At 46.1% G+C, this 25,876-nt stretch overlaps 1 protein-coding gene across 2 annotated transcripts in view; it reads left to right on the forward strand.

The window, feature by feature from the left end:
• Positions 1 to 25,876, forward strand: part of NR2F6 (nuclear receptor subfamily 2 group F member 6) — a 63,376-nt gene that overhangs the window by 21,666 nt on the left and 15,834 nt on the right. The window contains exon 2 of one of the 2 annotated variants that reach the window (XM_075314799.1): positions 8,988 to 9,109. In XM_075314799.1, the coding sequence (XP_075170914.1) occupies positions 8,988 to 9,109 (122 nt within the window). The remainder of the gene's footprint in view (positions 1 to 8,987; positions 9,110 to 25,876) is intronic. The other variant, XM_075314809.1, reaches the window with a different exon arrangement.

Here is a 25,876-nt window from a genome sequence, read left to right on the forward strand (position 1 = left end):
CCCAGTAGTATTTTTTTTTTTTTTTTTTTTTGTTTATAACATTTGTCCCTCTTGAATTATCACTTTATTTTCTGTGCCCACTTTACCTGCAGCTCAACCAGACATGACACCTTCCTGTGCTTGTTAGCCAAACTTCACAGTCACAGCTGGTACCGCCCAGCCTCAGTGTCCAGCCCCGCCCTCTGCACACTCATTGGCTGTCAGTATTCTGCCCCAGCACCTGATAGATAAATGAACACTGTTATGAAAACTATATATATCGCCTAATGTGAGTCTATAGTAGATATATACACTATGTGTGTATTGTATAATGTATAATATACCCGCACACGCATACATGGAGTTATATAATGTTACATAATACAGTCCCCTCCTTGTGCACTCTATTCTCCCCCTGTGGTCTCTCTTCTCTCCCCTGTGGTGAGCGCAGCCTCCCTACAGCTGAGTGGTGTCCTAGAGATGCAGGAGATCAGTACTGCTGACCGAAGATGTCAGGGGACGTCCCTGGTCTCTGCTCCCTGCAGTATTCAAAAGTCAGGAGGTCAGGACGCTGCACTCAATACATAGTGCAGAGAGACAGTCCAAGGAGGAGGGGGGAGAAAGTTACCTGGGCCCATACATCATACTGGACTGCCGACACAGTCTGGCAAACAGTGTCAGCGACAGCGTGTGTGTCCCCTGCTGGTCTAGGGCCCCGGCACATACACTGCACTGGAGAAGACATTGCACGCACAGGGAGCGGGGAGGGGCAAGGGAAAGATGAGAGGAGGCAGACACTGCGTCGCACTGTACCAGGTTGGCAGGAGGGCAGCAACACTACGTTGGCTGTGATGCCAGTCAACAAGGTCCTGCCCTTGTTGATATGACATCACAGGATGCAGCAAAATACCGACAGGAGTGGTCACGTGACCGCTATGACCTAGGGGAGAGGGGTTGGCACCATGGCAGGTAGGTAGTTGGTATCTATCCACCTACCCTATGTAACCCAATGGTTAAATAAAAAATAGGCAAAATAAGCCGGATAACCTCTTTAAGTTTTCCTGCTGGAAGGGCCTAATAGGCTTTCATGGATGGCAAGAACAGAGATCATTGCTAGGCCTTCAGTTGCTATAGCAACCACCAACCTAGTTTGTGTGTGTATTTTTGTGTTGGGTGGGGGGAGTATATAGTTGGAGCTCTTACCTTGGTCAACCATCTAGTTGCTGTGGTTGCTATAGTAGGTTAAATTGTAATGGTTCAGAATTCCTTTAAGGCTGCTTTCACACTACGTCTTTTTAACATGCGTCCTGAACGGTTTTTTGCTGCAAAAGCGGATCCTGCTTTTACAGCAAAAAATGCATGCAAACGCATGTGTTATTTTGCAGGATCCTGTCACTGGATGTTTAGGGGCGGGCATTGGAGTCATGTGATCGGGAGTGAGGGGAACTAAACGTGCCAGACTGGGAGCCGGCATCTGATAGCTGCGAGGCTCGTAACCAAGGTAAACATCGGGTATACTTGCTTGGATACCCGATATTTACTTTGGTTACAAGCGTCTGCAGTTGCTAGGAGCCGGGCTCCCTGCACACGTAACCAACGTAAACATCGGGTAACTAAGAGAAGTGGTTACCCGATATTTACCTTGGTTACGAGTGTCCGCAGCTTTCAGGCGGGGGAGAGTGGAGAGAGAGGGAGGGGGAGAGAGAGGGCGAGGGAGAGAGAGACTGATCACGGAGGCTGGTTTCTGGGCATGCTCAGTAGAGCAAGCAGGATCCTGTCTATCAGCATGCCAGCGTTCACATGCGTTTGCGTGCTGTTGAGTCAGGATCCAGCGATTTGTAGTATTTGGACGCAGCTCAAAAACGCTACAAATAGCGTTTTTGAAAGATGTTAAAAAACTGCAAGTCGCTGGATCCTCACTATAACGCACACAAACGCATGTGAACGCATGTTAACGCGAGTCCATTGCAAATGCATTGAAATGAAAACGCATTTGCACTGGATCCGTTTCTGCGTTAAAAAACGTTCAGGACGCATGTTAAATAAACGTAGTGTGAAAGCAGCCTAAGTGTGGTCTCTGCTCTTGAGCCGGTGTATGTAGTTTGCCTTATTTTGCACCCACATTTCTTTTTGTATACAATGGAATGAATATATTCCTCTTAGAATTTTTGAAGCAGGTTTTTTTTTGTTTTTTGTTTTTTTATTCCCTCAAATTTGCAAGTGGGACCTCTAATATCATGGGTATCCTCTAGACATTCAGAAGTAATGCTCAGGAAAGAACACCCCCCCCATGTAGCTTAGCATAGGCTGCTCCTGTGAGAGATTGATGATTGATGTCCTGTTGCTCTCACTGTAGAGTAATTGCAAGTTGTGAGCACAGCAGTCCATTACTGACACCTTTTGGTCTTTTATCTCCTGGAGATCTGTGTGGGGAGGAGCAATACAGCTGGGTTCCTTTATACCAACTATCCACCTCCAAAAACCCCATACTTTTGGCGTTTTAAATCAATTTTTTTTTATAGTATTTACCAATTAAGATTAATTTTATATTTTGACTCTTATAGACGCGCTAATACCACGTGTATTATTTTTTAATTTTTTTATATCTTTATTCTTAATTTTAATGGGTTAAAAGGAGATGACTTGAAATTTTATGGGTTTTTTATGTATGTTTTAAAACCTATTGTTAAAGGGAAGATGTTGTCAAAAAAGAAAAAAAAAATTCAATAACTGAAAAAATGTAAAGTTTTAATGTTTTGTTTAAAGATTATTTGTTTTTAATTGAGGAAAATATATAAAAAAATGGTTAAGTTTGATATTTTCCACTGTTAAACACTACGGGGAGCAGCTGCTGAAATCCTGTTGTATACCTGCTGTAGAATTAGCTCACATTACAACTGCAGTAAAAGTGGGCAGAATCTGGTCTCCTGTGTGTGATGTCACCTGCCCCTCACAATCTGGGTGTTTCCAATAGGATAAGAGAAGATGAAGTTTAGTATCACAGTTCGGGGCCATCTTGTTGGTGGCTGCAAAGTGATCCGAATGCCTAAAGTGTCACCGAGGACTGCTGCATAGTGCTCCCCACGTACCGCTCTGCACACCCTGTACCAGCAATGCTCTGCCACATGCCCGCAATGCTCTGCCGCACACACACTCTCATTCCGTGCTCCTCCGTTTACCGCGCTTTGCTGTATTCCGTGCTGCTTCGTATACTGCGCTCCACTGTATACCACGCGCCGCATTATACCACCTGCCGCTGTAGACTGCGCTCTGCTGTATACCGCGCTCCTCCGTATAATGCGCTCCACTGTATACTGTGCTCTGCTGTATTCCGTGTGCCGCTCTATTCTAAGCCCTGCTGTATTTTGTGCTCCTCCATATACCATGAGGGTAGCGGGGAGGGGGGAGTGTAGCGGCGGCCCGGAGCCAGTACTCACACTTCCCGAGCAGGTGACAGGGGGGAAGTGCAGCACACAGCATAGCTGTGGGCTCCACAAAGATGGCTGTGATCTCCTCCCTCAGCTGTGATCTGAACAGCCCAGGGGGTGCGTCCATTTCACAGCAGACGCTGTCTGTGTTAAGTATAGAGTCTGAGTCTGACAAAGGTTTTCTTGCATAGCAGCTGCTGTATTTGAGGTGTGTAAGGCTGCTTTCACACTACGTTTTTTTAGCATGCGTCATGAACGTTTTTTGCTGCAAAAGCGGATCCTGTTTTTGCAGAGAAAAACGCAAGTAAACACATGTGTTATTTTACTGGATCCTGTCACTTGAAGTTTATGGGCGGGCATTGGAGTCATGTGATCGGGAGTGAGGGGAACTGAACGTGAAACTAGGAGCCGGCATCTGACAGCTGCAGAGGCTCGTAACCAAGGTAAACATCGGGTAACTTGCTTGGATACCCGATATTTACGTTGGTTACGAGCATGTGCAGGTGCTAGGAGCCGGGCTGCCTGCTCCCTGCACACGTAACCAAGGTAAACATCGGGTAACTAAGAGAAGCGCTTTGCTTGGTTACCCGTTATTTATCTTGGTTGGCTCTCAGGCGGGGGAGAGAGGGAGGGGGAGAGAGGGAGACTGATCACCTGAGGCTGGTTTCTGGGCATGCTCAGTAGAGCAAGCAGGATCCTGTCTATCAGCATGCCAGCGTTCACATGCGTTTGCGTGCAGTATAGTCAGGATCCAGCAATTTGCAGTATTTGGACGCAGCTCAAAAACGCTACAAGTAGCGTTTTTGAAAAAAAGTTAAAAAACTGCAAATCGCTGGATCCTGACTAAACTGCACGCAAACGCAGGGGAACGCATGTTGAGGCGAGTCCATTGCAAATGCATTGAAATGAAAACGCATTTGCACTGGATCCGTTTTTGCGTTAAAAAAACGTTCAGGACGCATGTTAAAAAATCGTAGTGTGAAAGCAGCCTTAGGCTGCTTTCACACATCCGGTTTGTGCTGAGCGGCACAATCCGGGTCAAAAACCTATACAACGGATGCGGTGAAAAAAAACGGATCCGTTGCATAAGTTTTTCCATGCGGTCCGTCTGGTTTTTGACGGATGCGGCTTGATACTGAGCATGTGCAGTGCCAAAAACCGCATCCGGCGTCCATAGGCTTGCATTGTGAATCGTGCCAGGCAACGTTCCATCCGGCTGCCGCATGGGCTAAATATGCCGCATCCGGCAGAAACCAGATGCAACGCAAGGCCATGCGGCACAATACGGCGCTAATGCAAGTCTATGCGGGAAAAAACGCAACCGGCGGCAAAAAAAAACTGTTGTGTTTTTTCTGCAGAGCGCCGTATTGTGCCGCACGGCAAAAACCGGATGTGTGAAAGTAGCCTAAGAAGCCCCCTGCTTGTTGCTCTTCCCTATCGTCTGGGCATTTGATTTTAGTGCTGGAGATTTGGGAGTGCTGAGTCAGGTGCTGTATCCATGCCCTTCTTCATGCAGCTTCAGCCAGTGTAAACTCGAGAAATGCTCAGCGGTCATCTCTGTTCGGAGTGTTCGGCCTGGACAGGTTGCTGAACTCTGATGGAATTTTTTAGGTGACTGACCTCAGACCTTGAAAGCAATGAAGAATTAATGATGTTTGCAAAATTCTGTGGGTGAATGAGCTGGGCATTATTATTATGTGTGCTGTTCTACATTCTGTAATGTCACATAGACAACTGTGGAGCCATACTGTACCTGTTTTCGTTTGTGCTCATACAGAGTCATGCATTGGGGTTTTTTTTTCCCATAAGATGCTATAGGACAAAGCTATTTTCTTGAATCATTGCTTGTAAGGTAGAACATTGCCATAATACAGCACTATAAGGTGTCTGTAAAAACGAATTGACCCTCCATGGTCTGTTTATCTGAGCATAGATGTATTTGCAATAAAAAGGCAGGATACATGGATGCAGAGCAGGGTGGATGGGGTATACTGAAAGCTAACATGCCCTATCCTTCAGAAAGGAGATGAAGTCAGTTTCAGCAGATGATGGGAATGATACATGATGGTGGTGACTTGTTTACACGCTGTAATTAAGCTTGGTGTGAGGAAAATGCTCTGATGTAATGGACCAGTATATCAGGAGTTCTGTGCAATCTCTTTGTAGGCCTGGCCTCCACTAAGAGCAGCATTATTACTCTTGACCTTTGCAGTGTTTATTTAAGACATAACACGCCCTTCTTCCCTGCTACCATTCTATTTACCTTTACCCATATGGAAGAATGGATTAACCCCATCTTGCACATCATAGCAAATGCAGATGCTAGATATCAACATATCCTATGTGAGTGGCAAAAACGCAGAGGAGTTAGAATGTGTATTCACTATATTCTAATAATCCTTTCCTCTTCATCATCAAACAATATTTAAATAAAAAGCTATTAATAATTGGAATATCTAAGGAATAAAAATGACAAAAAACTGCTATTTGATTAGCTCTTTTACTTTTCTCACTGAGACCTGATGGGTGAATATGGCCAATAAATACTACGGTATTTATTTTGCCCTTCCTAGATCTAACGCAATAGCTCAGTTCCTTATGAAGATACGTAGCCAGATTTAAAGACTGAACTAGCCTCCGAAGAACTCTCCAATTTACTTTCTATTTCTTTCTTCTCCAGAGGTCATTTTTTAATCCGTTTGACAAGGGCACCACTGACCTTTTTTTTATTTTTTTTTTGCCATACACTAGAGGTTTCAGATGGCCACTTTCAACATTATGATTGGTCTGTGAAACTTGTTATAGACATCAGCATCATAAGCTAAAACAATAAATCTTTCCAAATTGAGAGGGTCTTCTTTGTCTTGCTCAGTGGTTTGGTGTCTTCTATTGATATTGATCGGGGGCACATCTGTCTTTTGGCATAAGTGACTAAGTATTGCCAACATTTGCATGTGATGCCCAAAAGATCCTACATGGTAAACACTTTTTCTACAGATATATGCCATACATCTGTCAAACCCTTTTGTGTATCAAAATCTTGTCAAGAGGTGGTACAAAATAATTATGTGGCTATTTGAAATTTCTAGTGTATAGCCAGCTTTACAACCCTCCTGATGCATGGTCTCTTCAAAGGAGCATAGCTACCCTGTTTCCCTGAAAATAAAACAGTCTTATATGTTTATTATTTTTTTATTTTTTTTGCCCCGAAAAAAGCACTAGGTCTTATTTTCAGGGGGTGTCTTATTCTCGAGCAGACATGGTTTGGGGTAAGTTTACCCCCAACAAAAAGCAGAAACCCCCCCCCCCCCCCTTTCCCAGGATCATCATATTTACGTCTGTGTGGCTCACAGCTCGTCGTGATCTCCCAGCACGTCGCCCTCCCCTGCGTCTGGCCGACACACATACATCAGATCATACACTCACACATCAGGTAGCATAGACACACATTCACACATCAGATAGCATACACTTATATAGACAGACACACACATCAAATTCCATATCATTCCTCCCTGGGATCTCTGGGCTGCACGTTGCCCTCCCCTGCATCTGACTGACACATACATCAGATCACACTCACACATCAGATAGCATACACACACACATCAGATTCCACATCATTCCTCCTGATCTACGGCGGGTGCTCCAGGCAGATGTGCTGCACGCCGGACTCCCCTACGTCCGGCCGACACACACATCAAAACACACACTCACACATCCGATCGCATACACTCACGAAATTGCACATACTGGTAGAATCGCACGCACACACTCACCACATCCAGTGATACCACGTGCTTCCGGCCATGTGATCCTCCCACAGGTCCTGGAAGATCTACTGCACAGGGTCGCAGGTCCTTACGTGCGCCGAGAAGCAAGAGATATCACTGGATATGGTGAGTGTGTGTATGCGATCTATAGTGTGTGTCTGTGTGTGTGCATATGTGATCTGATGTGTATATTCTGCCGCAGGACCTTGATGCGCTCCCCTGCTCCCAGTTGGTGTCTCTCTTCTTTCTTTTGGTGGTGCCCTCTGTCTATAATGAAGTATCCTGCAGTATCAGAGGCAGCCGGCACCGACAGGCACCTGGTTGCCCCGTATGCAGCCACAGGCACCCGTTTTCACCGTAGGCAGCCACGGGCCCCCGGTTGCCCCGTAGGCAGCCACGGGCCCCCGGTTGCCCCGTAGGCAGCCACGGGCCCCCAGTTGCCCCGTAGGCAGCCACGGGCCCCCGGTTGCCCCGTAGGCAGCCACGGGCCCCCGGTTGCCCCGTAGGCAGCCACGGGCCCCCGGTTGCCCCGTAGGCAGCCACGGGCCCCCGGTTGCCCCGTAGGCAGCCACGGGCCCCTGGCTGCCCAGTACGCAGCCAGGTGCCCCCTCCCCCATTATGCTATGTTCGGATTTTAAAACACACCCCTCATTTTCCTCCCAAATTTTTGGGAGGAAATGTGCGTCTTATAATCTGAAAAATACAAGGACTGTGGAGGAAAAGACAGGCGCATAGGGTCTTAACTGATAAAAACAGTGAAAGGATTATAGGGTGCACTCACCTACAGATGTTGTGAAAGGTCACAACACCTAATGAAGCATAAACGCTGGTGGAGACAGCTGTGGACCCATAAATTGGAAACAGAGACTTCTATAGGAATTCGGGGATCATCGCCGCGCTTGTCACCATTCAATCCAAAAAGTTAGTATTCCAAGTCATTTATTTAGGAACATGAACAAAGACTACGCGTTTCAGGGGACTCTGCCCCCTTCCTCAGGACAATATATTAAGAATAATGACACAGAAGATCTTCTGTGTCATTATTATTATATTGTAATCCGCACAAACAGGCTCCCGTGGGCACATAGCCTAAGAGTAAAACCTTTTACTGGATAACCAGAAAAATATTAGCAAGCTCTCCGAGCACAAAGCCTCCTTCATCAGGCAGGTTTACAATACTTTAAGGAAAGCCCATTCCATGCTTTTGGAGACCAGTACATTTCTGCAGGCCCCATTCAGATGAACAGGACCATTGCAGAAATGTGTGCAGGACATCTACTCTCCACCGTTACTTGTGTTTTGTAATCTTGTATAACTTACATGTTCGGACTAACATTTGGCAGCTCCATGGTTCAGATACATCGGGTTATATGGTGCTGTACGTTTGGTTGAGTAGTATCTCAGGGTTGTAGTATAGCCAGTTAAACACAAGTGCTACATGTCCATCTGAATGAGGCCTTATTATGTGATAGTAGGGGTTTCCATGAAGTCCTAGGAATTGTATTAGAGGTTGAATACAGAGAGTTTGTGTGGGTGAGCTCCTGTGTTTGTGCCAGGGATGTCTAACCCACTTTAAAGAGGGAATATTTTTCTGCAAGCATTACCTATGAAATTTTAATAAGCCACAAAGTAATTTATTTATCACTTGACAGCTGTGAGAAATCTGCATGTTGAACATGCTGTTTTTCTGACTAGGCTTGGTGGTTATGTGGGATATATTTGGGGTTTTATAACTCTGTAGCCTATCCTTGTATTGAGAGATTGCTTCCTATACTTTTATTTTAACCTGTTTTTTGTTTACCTATAGGTCAAATCGTGACTGCCAAATAGACCAACATCATCGCAACCAATGTCAGTACTGCCGCCTAAAGAAATGCTTCCGTGTGGGAATGAGGAAGGAAGGTACTGTATTTGCAGCCTTTACTCAAGGTTATTTATCCCACATTTTACTCTATTCTTTTATTTTTGTACCAGTCATTAGTGTTTTAAATGAACTGTTCACAGTACAGCATATGTACATAGTCATGACATTCCATATTAGGCTGCTTTCACACTGTTTTTTTAACATGCGTCCTAAACGTTTTTTTGCTGCAAAAGCGGATCTTGTTTTTCCAAAGAAAAATGCATGCAAATGCATGTGTTATTTTACAGGATCCTGTCACTTGAACTTGTGGGCGGATGTTGGAGTCATGTGATCGGGAGCGAAGGGAACTGAACGAGACAGACAGACAGAGAAAGACAGACTACCGCATCCATTGTCACCGCACACAACGGCACTACCGCACCCATCATCACCACACACACAGGCACTACCTGAGTTACGTCACCGCTGATCGCGCAACTTCAGTTGCTGCATGGAGCTCACAGCGAGTGGCGGTGTTCTACGGCCACTCCTGTCAGCTTCATGTAGCAGAGCTGGATGCGTCGTGGGAGCTCGTGTGGATTACACCGGACCTGGAGGGGTATTTGGGGATTTTAATAAAGTGGTGAAAAAGGGTGTTTTTTTGTCTTTTATAAAGGATTTTTTCGGGTGTATGTGTTTATTTACTGTCACGTACAGGTTAATAATTTGGGGTGTCTCATAGACGCCTGCCATGATTAACCTAAGACTTAATAGCAGCTATGGGCTGCCATTAACTCCTTATTACCCCGATTGCCATCGCTGCTGGCTGATATTTTTAGGCTGTGGGGCTCCCCATCCTGAGAATACCAGCCTTCAGCCGTTTGGCTTTACTTTGGCTGGTATCAAAATTGGGGGGGACGGCACGCCATTTTTTTTATTCAATTTATTTATTGTACTGCACGATATAGACCCGCCCATCGGCGGCTGTGATTGGTTGCAGTGAGACAGCTGTCACTCGGCATGAGGGCGTGTCTGACTGCAACCAATCATAGGCGCCGGTGGGCAGGGGAAGCAGGGAATACGAGATGGAATAATGAGCGGCCGGCATTTTCAAAAGAGGAGAAGCCGCCAGAGCAGTGTGACAGCCGTGCAGCGCCGCACCCGTGATCGGTGAGTATGAGAGAGGGGGTGAGAGGGAGAGATCGACATAGAGAGAGAAAGAGAGACCGACAGAAAGACAGAGAGAGACTGAGAGAGAGACCGACCGACAAGGAGAGAGACTGACAGAGACTCTGATCACGCCAGGCTGGTTTGTGCCCAACATGATCCTGTCTATCAGCATGCCAACGTTCACATGCGTTTGCGTGCAGTATAGTCAGGATCCAGTGACGAACAGTATTTGGACGCAGCACAAAAACGCTACAAAAAAGTAGCGTTTTTGAAAAATGTTAAAATACTGCAAATCGCTGGATCCTCACTATACCGCATGCAAACGCATGTCAACGCATGTTGACGCGCGTCCATTGCAAATGCATTGAAATGAAAACGTATTTGCACTGGATCTGCTTTTCCTGCAAAAAACGTTCAGGACGCATGTTAGGGTACTTTCACACATGCGTTCAGCACAATCCGCTGCTATGGAAAATAGCGCAGTCCGTTAACGGACTGCGCTATTTTTCATAGACTTGTATTGGCGACGGACTGTGACGCAAGTGTCTGCGTTGCATCCGCTGGCTGCCTCTGAGTCGTTATTTTGACGCAGCGCCGGGAGGATGGAACGCTGCATGTAGCGTATTTGGTGTTGTTAATACAATGCACCTTGGAATCCGCCAAGGTGTCTAATTATTGTCTATGGTGGCGGATTCCACTGCTATGCGCTAAGCGGCGGAATCCACTGATGGATTCCGTCACGTTCTATGGAGCATGCTCAGCATGTCCAGCAGAACGATCTAAATCGTTTAAAATTACTCCTGGTCTCTCTATCTTTATCGGTCGGTCTCTCCCTCTCACCCCCTCTCTCATACTCCACTATCACGGGCGCGGCGCTGCACAGCTGTCACACTGCTCCGGCGGCTTCTCTTTTGAAAATGCCGACCGCTCATTATTCCATCTCGTATTCCCTGCTTCCCCTACCCACCGGCGGCTATGATTGGTTGCAGTCAGACACGCCCCCACGCTGAGTGACAGCTGTCTCACTGCAACCAATCACAGCTGCCGGTAGGCGGACCTATATCGTGCAGTACAATAAATAAATAATTTAAAAAAAGGCGTGCGGTCCCCCCCAATTTTAATACCAGCCAAGGTAAAGCCACACGGCTGAAGGCTGGTATTCTCAGGATGGGGAGCCCCACGTTATGGGGAGCCCCCCAGCCTAAAAATATCAGCCAGCAGCCGCCCGGAATTGCCGCATTCATTAGATGCAACAATCCCGGGACTCTACCCAGCTCATCCCGAATTGCCCTGGTGCGGTGGCAATCGAGGTAATAAGGAGTTAATGGCAGCCCATAGCTGCCTTTAAGTCCTGGGTTAATCATGGCAGGCGTCTATGAGACACCCCCAATGTTTAAAGTGTAAGTGAAAGTAAATAAACACATACACCCAAAAGAAATACTAAAAGATAAAAAACACCCTCGTTCATCCCTTTACTAATCCCCAAATACCCCTCCAGGTCCGGCGTAATCCTCACGAGGTCACACAACGCTTTCAGCTCTGCTACATCGGAAGCTGACAGGAGTGGCCGTAGAACACCGCCGCTCTCTGTCAGCTCCACGCAGCAACTGAAGTATGTCGCGCTGTCAGCGGGGTCGTCACTGAGGTAGTGTGTGCGGTGATGATGTGTGCGGTAGTGCCTGCATGTTTGCGGTGATGATTGGAGAGGTAGTGCCGGTGTGTGCGGTGATGATGGGGCGGTAGTGCCGGTGTGTGCGGTGATGATGAGGGCGGTAGTGCCTGCGTGTGTGCGGTGATGATGGGAGCGGTAGTGCCGGTGTGTGCGGTGATGATGGGTGCAGTAGTGTCGGTGTGTGCGATGATGATGGGTGCAGTAGTGCCGGTGTGTGCGATGATGATGGGTGCAGTAGTGCTGGTGTGTGCGGCGATTATGGGGGCGGTAGTGCCGGGTTGTGCGGTGATGATGGGGGTGATAGTGACGGTGTGTGCAGTGATGATGGGGGCGGTAGTGCCTGCGTGTGTGCGGTGATAATTTGAGCGTTCGTGCCAGTGTGTGCGGTGATGATGGGAGCAGTAGTGCCGGGATGTGTGCGGTGATGATCCGGTCGGTAGTGGTGTGTGCGGTGATGATGGGAGCGGTAGTGCCGGTTTGTGCAGTGATGATGGGGGCGGTAGTGCCGGGATGTGTGCGATGATGATGGGGTCGGTAGTGGCGGTGTGTGCGGTGATGATGGGGGCGGTAGTGGCGGTGTGTGCGGTGATGATGGGAGCGGTAGTGCCGGTGTGTGCGGTGATGATGGGGGCGGTAGTGGCGGTGTGTGCAGTGATGATGGGGGCGGTTGTGCTGAGAAACCTTGGCTTATTGGCATCTATTGCTACTTTGATACATATCACTTTGTTGCAGTACAAATACAACTTTCATGTTAACTACATTCTGTAATTCAGGGGTGGGAACCTTTTTTCTGCCGGGGGCCATTTGGAAATTTCTACAAACCTTCAGAGGCTGCAAAAATTTATCAACTTGAAAATTACCCTGCTAGATTTGAACAAACAACTTTGGTTTAAAAGGGCAAGCAGCTGGTAAGACGCTGCTGCCACGCGAGCACTGCGGTGCCTGGGGGCCGTAGAAAAGGTCATTGTCATTGCAGGCCACATGTGACTTGCGGGCTGAAGGTTCCCCACCCCTGCTGTAATGGGGTAGTGTCTTTTGAGTACTACACTACAAAATTGTTATATAATAGTTTTAAGAATATAACTAGTGATGAGCGGACTGGCAGATAACTGGGACCGGCGGGTCCCTGTTAACTTTTTTTTTTTTTTTTTTTTTTTTTAAATCCGGTTCCGGTCCAGAATCCGGTCCCCATATAAGTCCATGGGGATCAGAAACTGGAGATTAAAAATATTGGTATAAGGGATAGGAGCGCACGCGGAGTACTTAAGAAGGCTCTGTCATGGCTGTATGCTGCTTCCAGGTTGCGCATTCACTTCTGGAGCAGCTACTTAACCTTCATTGGATATGCACTACTTTCCCCCCTCACCAGCACCTGTGATTGGTTGCAGTCAGACGCGCCCCCACACTGAGTGGCAACTTACTGCTTCCATACGCAGGCACTATATGGTAGATGCCAGAACGTAAGGGCTCCTAACAGGTATGACGTAATTTGTCACGTGATGTGAGGAGGGGGTTTGGGGCTCGTATTCAAAATGTAGCCTGATGCTTTCCAGATGGAATAAACATTCTTTTTCTAAGTCCTCGTGGGCATGAAGTTGTTTATAATAGGAGCAGGGGCCTCGGGGTAAGACCCCAAGATGGGATGGGTGCATGGCGGAGGCGAAGCCACCCTTGCATGATTATAGTGGACAGGAGGAAACCTTGCCAAGCCTGCCAACCAAGCTGGTCACGCTCACTAACCAAGCTGGGCAGGCCCACTAACCTGGAAGGAGCCCGTACATTCTAGTCTAAACCCAGGCACTATGTGCGTCTTTATTATAGTCTGGGGTTAAACCGACATAGGGCATCCGATGCGATTGCTAATAACCTTCAGCCTAAAAATAGCAACCTGCAGCCGCCCAGGATTGTCACATCCATTAGATGGAAGAGCTGGGTAAAGCGCCAAGCTTGTCGCATCTAATGGATGCGACAATCTCGGGCAGCTGCAGGTTGCTATTTTCAGGCTGGGAGGAGGCCTAATAACCATAGGCCTCCCCATTCTGAGAATACTAGCCTTCAGCTATCGGGTTTTATCATGGCTGGGTATCAAAATTGGGGGGGATGGGGTGGTCGGGGGGGTTGCACACCAATTTTTTAAATTATTATTTATTAAAATAATTGAAAAAAAAAAAAACAATTTTGGTTCCTCTTATTTTGATACACAGCCAAGATAAGCGCAGGGCTGGGGGCTGCAGCCTGTAGCCATTGGCTTTATCTGTGCTGAGTATCATAATATGGGGGGGCCGTACGTGAATTGTTTTATTTATTTTTATACCACGATACTGACCCGCAGACAGCACCTATGATTGGTTGCAGGCAGACGCTGTCACACAGACTTGGGACGCATCTGACTGCAACTAATCACAGATGCCAGGCGGGCCGGTGGGCAGGGAAAACAGTGCGTCCAGATGAGTACTGATGAGCGGCCCAAGAAGTGATTGAGAGGCCACGGGAGCAGTTTACAGCCGTGATGGAGCCTTCGTACGTTTGAAGCGCTCGCTTCACTCTTATCTTCTTTATTTTATCCTTTAGTTTTTTTTAAATTTCTCGAGTGCCGCATCTGGATCCATTACCCAGGAATCCCGTGCTCGGCTCCTGGGCACCTTTGAAACCACGCATATCCAGACTTTTACAGTCTGGGTCCACCCATCACTAAACATGACAAAAAGTTGGAAGGTATTGAATTTACCGCAAGGGAAGGCACACTGTTGCAACACTGGCATAAGCACACAAAGCTTATTGATACCTGTGGAAGTGAAGAATGGTCCATCTGGTGTGATCCTATAGAAAAGTTACAAAATTGCTTTATGAAATTGGCAAATAATTAATACTGTTCATAATACAAAGCTGCTTTGCAGCTTGCTTTGTATGGGGCTGTGTAGCTGCCGGCCGATCAAAGTGACCATGCTGACCCCTGTCCAACTCTGGAAGCATTTGCAAACATTACCTGTAAAAATGTAATAAAAGACAAAGTAATTCATATACGACACAACGAAGAAACATGTGATATGAGTTTTATCACATTGTGCTATATTTGATTTCAGAAACATAACTACATGTTCTTCCATATTACGGAAATGGTACACAAGTTAATAAATGCATTCAGCAGTGGCTTTGGGCTAGAGTGTGTGAGTGGTTACAAGGACTAGCTGCATCTAGAAAACAGGTTTGTGCTTGCAGCAGATATTTCAGCTCCTTGCTCAGCAATCGGCAAGCATGTAACACGATGTATACTTCACTAAATATGTTGAGTATTTATCATTGCTTTTCAGTTATGCTTTGCTAAAAAAGGCTTTTTGGACGTGTGTGTTTGTGTATACACTGAACAAAACTATAAACACAACTTTTGGTTTTGTGCCCATTTTTCATGAGCTTAAGGCTCTGTTCACAGATTGCTTTTTCCTTGCAGATTTTAAGCAATACTGCAAGGAAAAACACATGCCAGCAAAGTCTACGAGAATCCTGAAATGTTGTGCAAATGTTGCTTCTTTTTTCCTTGCAGATTTTGTTGCAGAAAAAAGAGAATTGACAGGCTCTTTTTCTGCTTTTTTTTTCTTCTGTGTTTCTATATGTCAGTGCTGCGCTCACAGCACTTCGCCTCACACACCATGCATACAACATGGTCTGTGAGGTGCTGTGTAGCTCAGTAACCTGGGGTTGCATGGTGACCACCCAGTTTTATCATGGCAGCGATCAGGTCCCTGTGATCACATTATAGGGACCCGATCGCCAGGGAGAGGTAAGCAATTCCTCTCCCTGTCTCCTGAATGCTGCAATAGCATTGATTGCAGAAGTCAGGGGGTTAAACTGCCGGGAGCGGTGCGGGCATTGCTCCAGACAGTGAGAGCTGGGACCTGGCTGTAACATCAGCCAAAGTACCTGTGGCGATCGCGGGGGTACAGCGCCTGAATCCCCGCTATTGCCCAGACCATAATCCAATTGAGAATCTGTGGTCACACTTGAAGATTGCTGTTCATCAGAGGAACCATCTAATTTGAAGGCGCTGGGGCAGATTTGCTTTGAGGTGTGGGCAAAAATTCCAGTGGAAAGCTAATAGAGACTTGGCCAAAGGGACTTGCAGCGATAATTGCTGCAAAGGGAGGCTCTACAAAATACTGACTATAGGGGGGTGAATAATTATGCATACTGAAATTTTCATTTATTTTGTCCTATTTGTTGTGTGCTTCACAATAAAAAGAAAAACAAAGGGGGTGGGGGGAATGCTTTCGCAAACCACTGTATACATCGAGTGAAATAATTATTGAACACGTCACCAATTTTCTAAGTAAATGTTTTTCTAAAGGTGATATTGACATGAATTTCTCAACGTCGGTAACAATCCTTGCAATCCACACGGGCGATGAAATCAAACCATAGATGTCCTTAACTTGTGTAATAACCGGAAATTACACAGGGAAACATTTTTCAACACATGCAGAAAAAGAGGTGGAAAAAAGCCATGGAAATTTATGACACCAACTGAAATCTACCGTATCAGTAATTAGAAAGCAATGCCTGCCACTTATTGAACAATATCAGTGGGATCAACTGATGGCCAATAAAAAGGTGCCGCATTACCAAGGTGCCACTCAAGAAACAACATCTCGTGATGGGTAAAACCACTGAGCTCTCTAAAGATTTTTGCAACCTTGTTGTTGCAAAACATATTGATAGCATTGGTTACAGAAGAATTTCTAAATCACTGAAGGCTCCAGTGAGCACTGTTGGGGCCATAATCTGGAAGTGGAAAAACCTCATTTCACCATAAACTGGACACGACCAGGTGCTTCCCACAAGATGTCAGACAGAAGAGTGTGAAAATAATTACCAGAAGAGTTGTCCAAGAGCCATGGACTATCTGTGGAGAGCTACAGAAAGATGTGGAATCAGCAGGTACAATTGTTTCAAAGAGCGCAATAAGCAATGCACTCAACCTCCATGGCCTGTATGCACACTCACCTATCAAGACCCCACTGCTAAACAAAAAGCATGTTCAAGTGCTTTTAAAGTTTGCTCAACGTTATTTAGACGAGTCTTTGATATACTGGAAGAATAAAGTCGGGTGAGATGATACCAAATGTTAACTCTTTGGATGCCATAATACACACCATGTTTGGAGGCCAAAAGGCACTGTATCACCAGAAAACAAGCAAGCCAACAGTGCTGTTTGGAGGTGGAAACACCATGGTGTGCGGCTGTTTTTCTGCATGTGAAAGAGGCAAACTTCATATAATTGAAGGAAGGATGATTGGACAAATGTGCTGAGACATTTCTGATAAAAATCTGCTGCCATCTACCAGGCTCATGAAGATGAAACAAGGGTGGACATTTCAGCAAGACAATGATCCCATATGATTGTGTAGCGCTTTCTTGCTCTTAAATATAATTTTATTTATGAGCGCTATAGCTATGTAGTTATGTATATATAGAGCGAGATCTTTTAAATGATTAGTGTATACATGCATGCACGCAGGAGTACATGTGAGGTCTCTAACGTAACGGGGGCTCTATGGTGCTTGTAGTGATAGTTCATATCCCCAGGGTACAATAGTGGAATCTTCTTTTTAGCTACGATATTACAACTTGGTAATCATTGTGGGGTTTTGTTTTCTCTACACCACAAATTCAGTGTGGTAAGCAGTCATGCCGTTCTTGTTTTTCCTTCTCTTCAGTATTCTAGTCGTTTACATGTCAACATCATTGAGGATCTTTTAGCTGTGCTTTTAGATTTTCCTGTTACACAGTAGAGAAGAGCTGGACAAGGCAGGGTGTGTTAAGGCAGGTGACAACCGGGAGCAGCGCCTTCTCATGTTACCATATGACCTCCATACAGACAAAGGTCATGCCAGTGAATCGCATGTGACTGCTGTGCGTGTGACTGCACTTATGTAAGGAAGGACACAATATAATTGTGAATTTTTCAGGGTTCAGACTCTACTGACCTGATACATACGAAGACTGGCAGTAAAGCTTTAGGAATGATTTGTAATCATTAGCTGGGCTATGCTAGTAAATATAGAGGCATCCTGTAAAGCCATTTGCACACTTGCTGACATGCCGCTATATACCTGTAGAGTGGTAAATGTAAAGCTTTCCACAGGAGAAATCAGTCTGTAAATACTTAGGGGTGAAGTGAACAGTCTTGGTCCTCTTTCCCTAGCCTTTGTCTCTGTCCTCATTCAGATTGTTATTCCCCATCTGACTTTCCACTGTTGCCCTGCACCAGTCAGTGTCTTCCAACATTTCAGCTTTCTGTGCTTGTTACTCATCAGTTTGCGCTCATTAACCCAAGTCTCTGTCCCCTCCGTTTCTTTCATTGTGGCCTTCTTTTGATGAGCTTAAAGTTCTGTGCCCTTTCCCTGCTTGAGTGAATCCTAAGCGCCCATTCAGGCATCAGAAAGTAAATAAAAGCGCTTTCTTCCCCCCTCACCTCCCTCGTTCTGCTGCCACTTCCTCCCTTCAGCACATTCCTCACAGGGCTCAGCAAACATGGACTCAACCAAGTGCAGAGATGGGGGGTGAGACCCTGATGACCTGAATATGCAGGAAAGAACACACTCTCAAACATAGTTACTGTAATGCCACACACCTATGTAATATAATTGCATATTGTGGACACTGAGATACTAAGCAGGATCTCTAGGGTGTATATGAGATATTTGTATGTACACTACTAATGTCTCTGCTGTATGTATGTATATGTACGGGCGGCACGGTGGCTCAGTGGTTAGCACTGCAGTCTTGCAGCGCTAGGGTCCTGGGTTCAAATCCCACCAAGAATACAAGGAGTTTGTATGTTCTCCCCGTGTTTGCGTGGGTTTCCTCCGGGTACTCCGGTTTCCTCCCACACTCCAAAGACCTACAGATAGTGACTCTAGATTGTGAGCCCCAATGGGGACAGTATTGCTAATGTATGTAAAGCACTGTGGAATTAATAGCGCTATATAAATTAATAAAATTATTAATATGTATGTGTATGTATTTATGTATGTGTATGTATTTATGTATGTATGTGTATGTATTTATGAATATGTATGTATATGTGTGTGTATATATATATATATATATATATATAATCTCCAAAGGAGAAAGAAAGTCGCACTCCAGATGATCACCATATCACTCCGTCTTTATTGCAGGGGAAACATGAAGGTACAAGCGGTGGGGAGGGCGAGACAAGTCATACAACGCTGGACGACGGCGTGCCGTTTCGCTAGAACTTAGCTGGCACTGGACCCGTGGAAGCTAAGTTCTAGTGAAACGGCACGCCGTCGTCCGGCGTTGTATGGCTTGTCTCGCCCTCCCCACCGCTTGTACCTTCATGTTTCCCCTGCAATAAAGACGGAGTGATATGGTGATCATCTGGAGTGCGACTTTCTTTCTCCTTTGGATATATTTTGGTCTTCACCGCAAGTCTGCACCATGATCCCCTCCATGGCTCCGTAGGGCTCAAGCAGCTGAACGTGTAGTAACACGCGGAGTAGGTGGTGCACCGGGACTCTTACCTCTTTCATATATAGATAGATAGATAGATAGATAGATAGATAGAGATATATATATATATATATATATATGGATCAGGATGAAGCTTTAATCCAAGCACATATCAGGGCTACCGGTGTTGAGGGAGGGGGTGAGGACGTGCAGCGCCGGACAACGGCGGGCTGTTTCACCAATAAATTGCTTATGTGCTTGGATTAAAGCTTCATCCTTCATCCAGATCCTTGTGGGGTGTGACCCTTCTTTTCTGTACTTGGATTTTGCATCGTCTTTACTTTGGAATACGCACCCGGATCTCCCCTGACTTATTGGGAAACTGTGACAGCCAGTCGTATGTGGATCAGCTGTGCCCAGTACTCCTCACTTCTGCTCGCTCTCTCTCTCTATCTATCTATATATATAATCTCTTAGTGTAATATGCTAGTAGAGTATGGTATAATGCACAATCATACATGCAGTTTGGGGAGTTGTGATAAATATAGGGAGCTCACACTGTTCTCTGTGCAGGCGGCATGGTGGTGCACACTGCTCAGTTGCTAGAGGTTGCTCCACTGCAGGGAGAGAAAGAGGTCAGGGCTGCTTCTACCAGCTCCAGAACTGTGGAAGGGGTCAGTGCTGTTTGTGTACAGAGAGGAGGGGGAGTCGGCTCTGCCTGTGTGCAGCAGGGAGTGGTCAGCTCTGCTTCACCCTGATGGTAGGGAAAAAAAGCCTTCACAGTTTGCATGTGTTTATGGAAGAGGCCCTGAAGCTCTATAGAGCAGGGCTCATTGTATCTATTCAGGGATGGCTTCCATATCTGTTTAGAAACTGTTAGCTTTTATACTGCACATAATATGGTGAGAACAAACTACGTCTGTAACCATGGGAAGGAATGGGAGTTGTTTGCATCTGCCCAAAGACAAGGAGGTGGAAGGTCACATCAGAGAATAGTAGATTAGAAGGGGTGAAGGCCACAGCTGCTCCCATAATGGCTGTTCCCTGCCCTCTGGAAGGAGATATAAAGTACGCATTATTTTTACTTATTAGAAAGTGTCTAGTAAAGATGTTTCTATATTGTACTAAATGAGAAATACAGCTTGGCTGTACTTCACAAAACTTCAAAGTTTTATTGCACTCAGTATGGGAAACAAACGAATAATTTTCCAGCTATTATGCCATGGCCAATAAAATTTAATAGAAATGATGATACAACGTAGAGACAACTTGGGTCTGATTGTCTGTACATACGTACAGAAGATCTGAGACATAGTGTAATAACAAATATAAATAAATCGAATACGATTGGAAAGGAGATCGTAGTGTAGTTAAGTGATGTAAAGGTTTTGAGGTCCCAAAATTGATGCTCTCCCTATCTCTGGACCAAACCCTTTCTTTTCACAAATGTTGGTGATCAAAATGCAATTGTATTATTTCCAAATCAGGTAAATAATGTATTCATAAGAACTGTTGGCTGTGAAAATATTTGTCAATAATTGTTTATCCTCCAGGTCACTTGGATTAGGCTGCTTTCACACATCCGGTTTTTGCCATGCAGCACAATCTGGTAAAAACCAGAAAGATCGGATCCGGCTTGTTTTGCCGCCGGATCCTTTCTTTCCCCCCTAGACTTGTATTAGCGCCGGATTGTGCCGCATGGCCTTGCGTTGCATTCTGCTTTTGCTGGATCCGGCATAAATAGCTGATCCGGCAGCCGGATAGAACACTGCTTGCAGCGTTTTTTGTCTCCGGCGAAAAACCGTATGGCACGTGCGTCGTGAGTTACAATGAAAGCCTATGGACGCCGCATCCATTGACATCCGGCATATGACGGAATCCAACGACTGATACGGTTTTTGTTTCTGTGCATGCCCAGAGTCTCTCTCTCTCTGTCGGTCGGTCTGTCTCTTTCTCGGTCAGTCGGTCTCTCTCTGTCTGTCGGTCTCTCCCTCCTTCATACTGACCGATCACCGGCGCAGAGCTGCACGGCTGTCACACTGCTCTGGCGGCTTCTCCAGCTTTTGAAAATGCCGGCCGCTCATTATTCCATCTCGTATTCCCTGCTTCTCCCACCCACCGGCGGCTATGATTGGTTGCAGTCAGACACGCCCCCGCGCTGAGTGACAGCTGTCTCACTGCAACTAATCACAGCCGCCGGTGGGCGGGTCTATATCTTCCAGTAAAATAAATAAATTTAAAAAAAACAGCGTGCGGTCCCCCCCAATTTTGATGCCATCCAAGGTAAAGCCACACGGCTGATGGATGGTATTCTCAGGAAAGGGAACCCCACGTTATGGGAAGCCCCCCCTGCCTAAAAATATCAGCCAGCAGCCGCCGGAATTGCAGCATCCATTAGATGCGACAGTCCCGGGACTCTACCCGGCTCATCCTGAATTGCCCTGGTGCGGTGGCAATCGGGGTAATGAGTTAATGGCAGCCCATAGCTGCCACTAAGTCCTAGGTTAATCATGGAAGGCCTCTGAGACACTTTCCATGATTAACCTGTAAGTTAACGTAAATAAACACAATCACAGAAAAATCCTTTTATTTACAATAAAAGACAAGACAAAAAAAATACCCTCTTTCACCACTTTATTAACTCCCAAATACCCCTCCAGGTCCGACGTAATCCACACAAGGTCCCACAACGCTTTCAGCTCTGCTACATGAAGCTGACAGGAGCAGCAATAGAACACCGCCGCTCCTGTGAGCTCCATGCAGCAACTGAAGTGAGTCGCGCGATGAGCGGTGACGTCACTCAGGTAGTGCCTGGGTGTGTGCAGTGATGATGGGGGCGGTAGTGCCTGGGTGTGTGCAGTGATGATGGGAGCGGTAGTGCCTGTGGGTGTGCGGTGATGATGGGGCGGTAGTGCATGGGTGTGTGCGGTGATGATGGGGGCAGTAGTGCTGGGGTGTGTGCAGTGATGATGGGAGCGGTAGTGCCTGTGTGTGTGCGGTGATGATGGGGCGGTAGTGCATGGGTGTGTGCGGTGATGATGGGGGCGGTAGTGCTGGGGTGTGTGCGGTGATGATGGGGGCGGTAGTGCCGCGGGGTGTGTGTGGTGATGTTGGGGGCGATAGTGCCGGGGTGTGTGTGGTGATGATGGGGGCGATAGTGCCGGGGTGTGTGCGGTGATGATGGGGGCGATAGTGCCGGGGTATGTGCGGTGATGATGGGGGCGATTAGTGCCGGGGTGTGTGTGCGGTGATGATGGGGGCGATAGTGCCGGGGTGTGTGCGGTGATGATGGGATCTCGATCTCTCTCGCTGTCTCGCACGCGCACTCTCTCTCGCACGTGCGCTCTCTCTCGTGAGAGAAAAAACACATTTACAAAAACAATTTTGCTGGATCCGTTGCATCAGTTTTTACACAATCTGCGACTGATCCATTGCATCAGGCACAAACCGGATTGTGCCTGAGGGCAAAAAAACGGATGTGTGAAAGCAGCCTTAGGCTATGTTCACATTTCCGTTTTTTTGCATCAGTCACCTCCGTTGCTTGACGCTTGTGACTGATGCGTTGTACAACGGGTAACAAGAAATGGAATTAATTGTCAGGAGAAAGCGGATTGCTTTGGTGAAATTATTTCGGTATAGAAACAAGAGAGAGAACGATCAGCTGATCGCTCTGAAAAGCCGGCCACCGGGAGATCAGCTGATTGCTCTGGAAAGCCGGCCGCTGGCTTTTCAGACAGATCAGCTGATTGCCCGGCGGCCGGCTTTTCAGAGCGATCAACTGATCGTTCTCTATCAGCTGATCGCTCTGAAAAGCCAGCCGCTGGGCGATCAGCTGATCGATCGCAAAAGCCAGCCGCCGAGCGGTCATTTCAGTTTTAAAACCTGTGTGGAGGGGGGGGGGGTGTAATTTTACATGATTTCGGACGTTCTGCTGGATTTGCTCAGTAAAATGTGACGGATTTCTGCACTGGAATCCGTTGCATGATGCAGGATAATGGAGTCCTGCACCAATAGACTTACATTATGCCTCCTGACGGATTCCAACGGAATCCTGCGGAGTGCGGTTTTTTGCCGCAACAAAAAACGTTGCATGCTGCGTCCCTCCCGCCCGATGGTCAGTCAGTAAACAACTGATGCGCCGCGTGGCGGATGCAATGACTCTGATGCAATGAGTCATCAGTCACAATCCGCCGCTCATAGGTATAAGTGAACCCAAACTGTATTGTTCATAGAGTGCTAAACCCCGAACACAGACTTTACTATATGTCTGGTCCCTTTTTGGGTTTGTCACCCAAATAAAGCTTGTTGACCGGTTGCAGAGCAGCCAAACTGCAAGCTTTTAGACTGAAGACACTTTTGGAGCCATCACAACCATGTCAAGTATCGGCATGGCTGTGAATTGTCAAGGAAATCACTGTTAAAAAAAAAAAAAAAAACTAAAAAAAAAAAAAGACGTGGGCTACAAATGGAAGTTAATTGGTAGTAAGAGCAGGATATTTATACATACTGTGTTTCCCAGTGGATCACACTGCAGTAAGACTCTTTTCCGGGCCCGCTAATTAATGTTCATGAATGTTCACTGCTTCCTCCACCCACCCACCCTCTGTGCCAGTGTCTGTGATTGGTTGCAGACTGCCATACATGCTCCACACCCTGTGTCTGTGAATTGGTTGCAGTCCGTTTGCTGTATGGTAGTGTAAAAAGAAATAAATACATTTTAAAAATGACTGTCATGACTGCTGACATATTTTGAGCCAGTGTGAGTAAAACAGCTACTGGTTGCAGCCCCCACCTATGAGCTTTACTATGGCTGGATATCAAAATAGAGGGGATCGTATGACTTTTTTTTAATTAAATATTTTTTTTTTAAAAAAAAAGCGTAGGGTCCTTCCCATTTTTGATAACCAGCCAAAGTAAAGCAGATATATAGGGGCTGGTATTATCAGGATGAGAGAAGCCATGGATATTGGCCCCCCTTAGCCTAAAAATACCTGCCTGTAGCTGCCTACAATTGGCACATCACATTAGATATGGCAATCCTGGTGCTTTACCCGACTCATCAGGATTGCCTTGGTGCGGTGGCAATCGGGGTAATATAAGAGGTTAATGACAGCTTTGATTTGTCAAAAAAAATGACAGCTGCTATAAAGCCCTGGATTAGTAATGGGAGGCATCTGAGACACCCCCATTACTAATCCTGTAAGTGAAAAGAAAGAAATAAAACACAAACTGAAAAAATCCTTTTATTTGAAATAAAATACACACACACCCTCTTTAACTCCTTTCTTAACCCCCAAAACACCCTTGCAGATTCATTGCAATTTATATGAAGTCCCACGACTATTATCAACTCTGCTATATCTAGAGGCTGCAGAAAGGGAAGACATGTCCACTCTCTGCAGGCTTCGGGAGTCACTGACAGCTCAGGGAGACCTTGCTGTGAGAAAGTAACATCACTCAATTCACCAAAAGGTCACACCTGCGCTTCCGCCCCGCTGCTCTCGGTGAAAGTGATGCCGGATTGTAAGATTGCAGGACTTGGCCAGTCTCTTTCTAAAACACTAGAATCAGTGTTTGCATCGATATGCAAATGAAGTGAAGGATTATTTGTTGATCTGAAGCCCCTGTCACTCCAGCTCTACCCAGGGCCCCGCCTCCTTCTTGACTGATGGCTCCTTTGCCTGAAATCTCAGTAGAGTTGTAGTGACAACGGCTTCAGATCTACAATAGGTCTTCAGCCCCATTTACATTTCTATTCAGACCCTGATTTCCCAGTAATGGAGGAACTGGCCATGTAAAGGTATTGCTGGAATTGTCTTTGAAATAGACATGCAAATATAAATAGTTTGGGTGTGAAACCCTGCTGACAAATATAATGTTGCTACACCAATTCGTTAGGGAATCTGTCAGTAACCTAAACAGCAATCCCAACAAGGTCAGAGGTCTATTAAAGGAGTTTTCCACTATTAATGTGACACTTTTTAATTTGTCCTAACTCTTCGTAACACTTTCATAATATACTTCTGCTATCTAACTTGCTCCTGTAAGCTGATTTCTCTGCGGCTCCTTTATAACCTATATTGATGCTTGGCTTTGATCCTTCCAATTTGGAGAGCAGAATGCGATAAAACTGAGCAAGGCATGTCACTTGTGGGGTTGTCTCTCTGAGAATGACAGCAGTTTGAGCACGCATGTCTAGATAACACTTCACTAGCGCTGCGATGTGCCAATCATACGATAGTATATCACAGGGTGATCTACACATGACAACTCTTGTCATGAAAGCACCGCACTGTATAGCAGGTTCAATGGAGAATGAAGTGTGATCTGGGCATACGTGCTCAGACTGTTAGTTGTAACTCACAGAGAGGTAGCTCCGCCCACATCAGTGACATGCACTGCTCAGTATGTCCAATTCTGGTCTCCAGACTGGATGGATCAAAGCCAGAACAAATAAAATAAATAAATAAATAAATAATAGAATAAAGGTATATACATGCCGCAGAGAGATAAGCTTACAGGAGCAGGGTAGGTATCA

This window comes from Anomaloglossus baeobatrachus, chromosome 1, assembly GCF_048569485.1.
Source record: "Anomaloglossus baeobatrachus isolate aAnoBae1 chromosome 1, aAnoBae1.hap1, whole genome shotgun sequence".
Classification (NCBI taxonomy): domain Eukaryota; kingdom Metazoa; phylum Chordata; class Amphibia; order Anura; family Aromobatidae; genus Anomaloglossus; species Anomaloglossus baeobatrachus.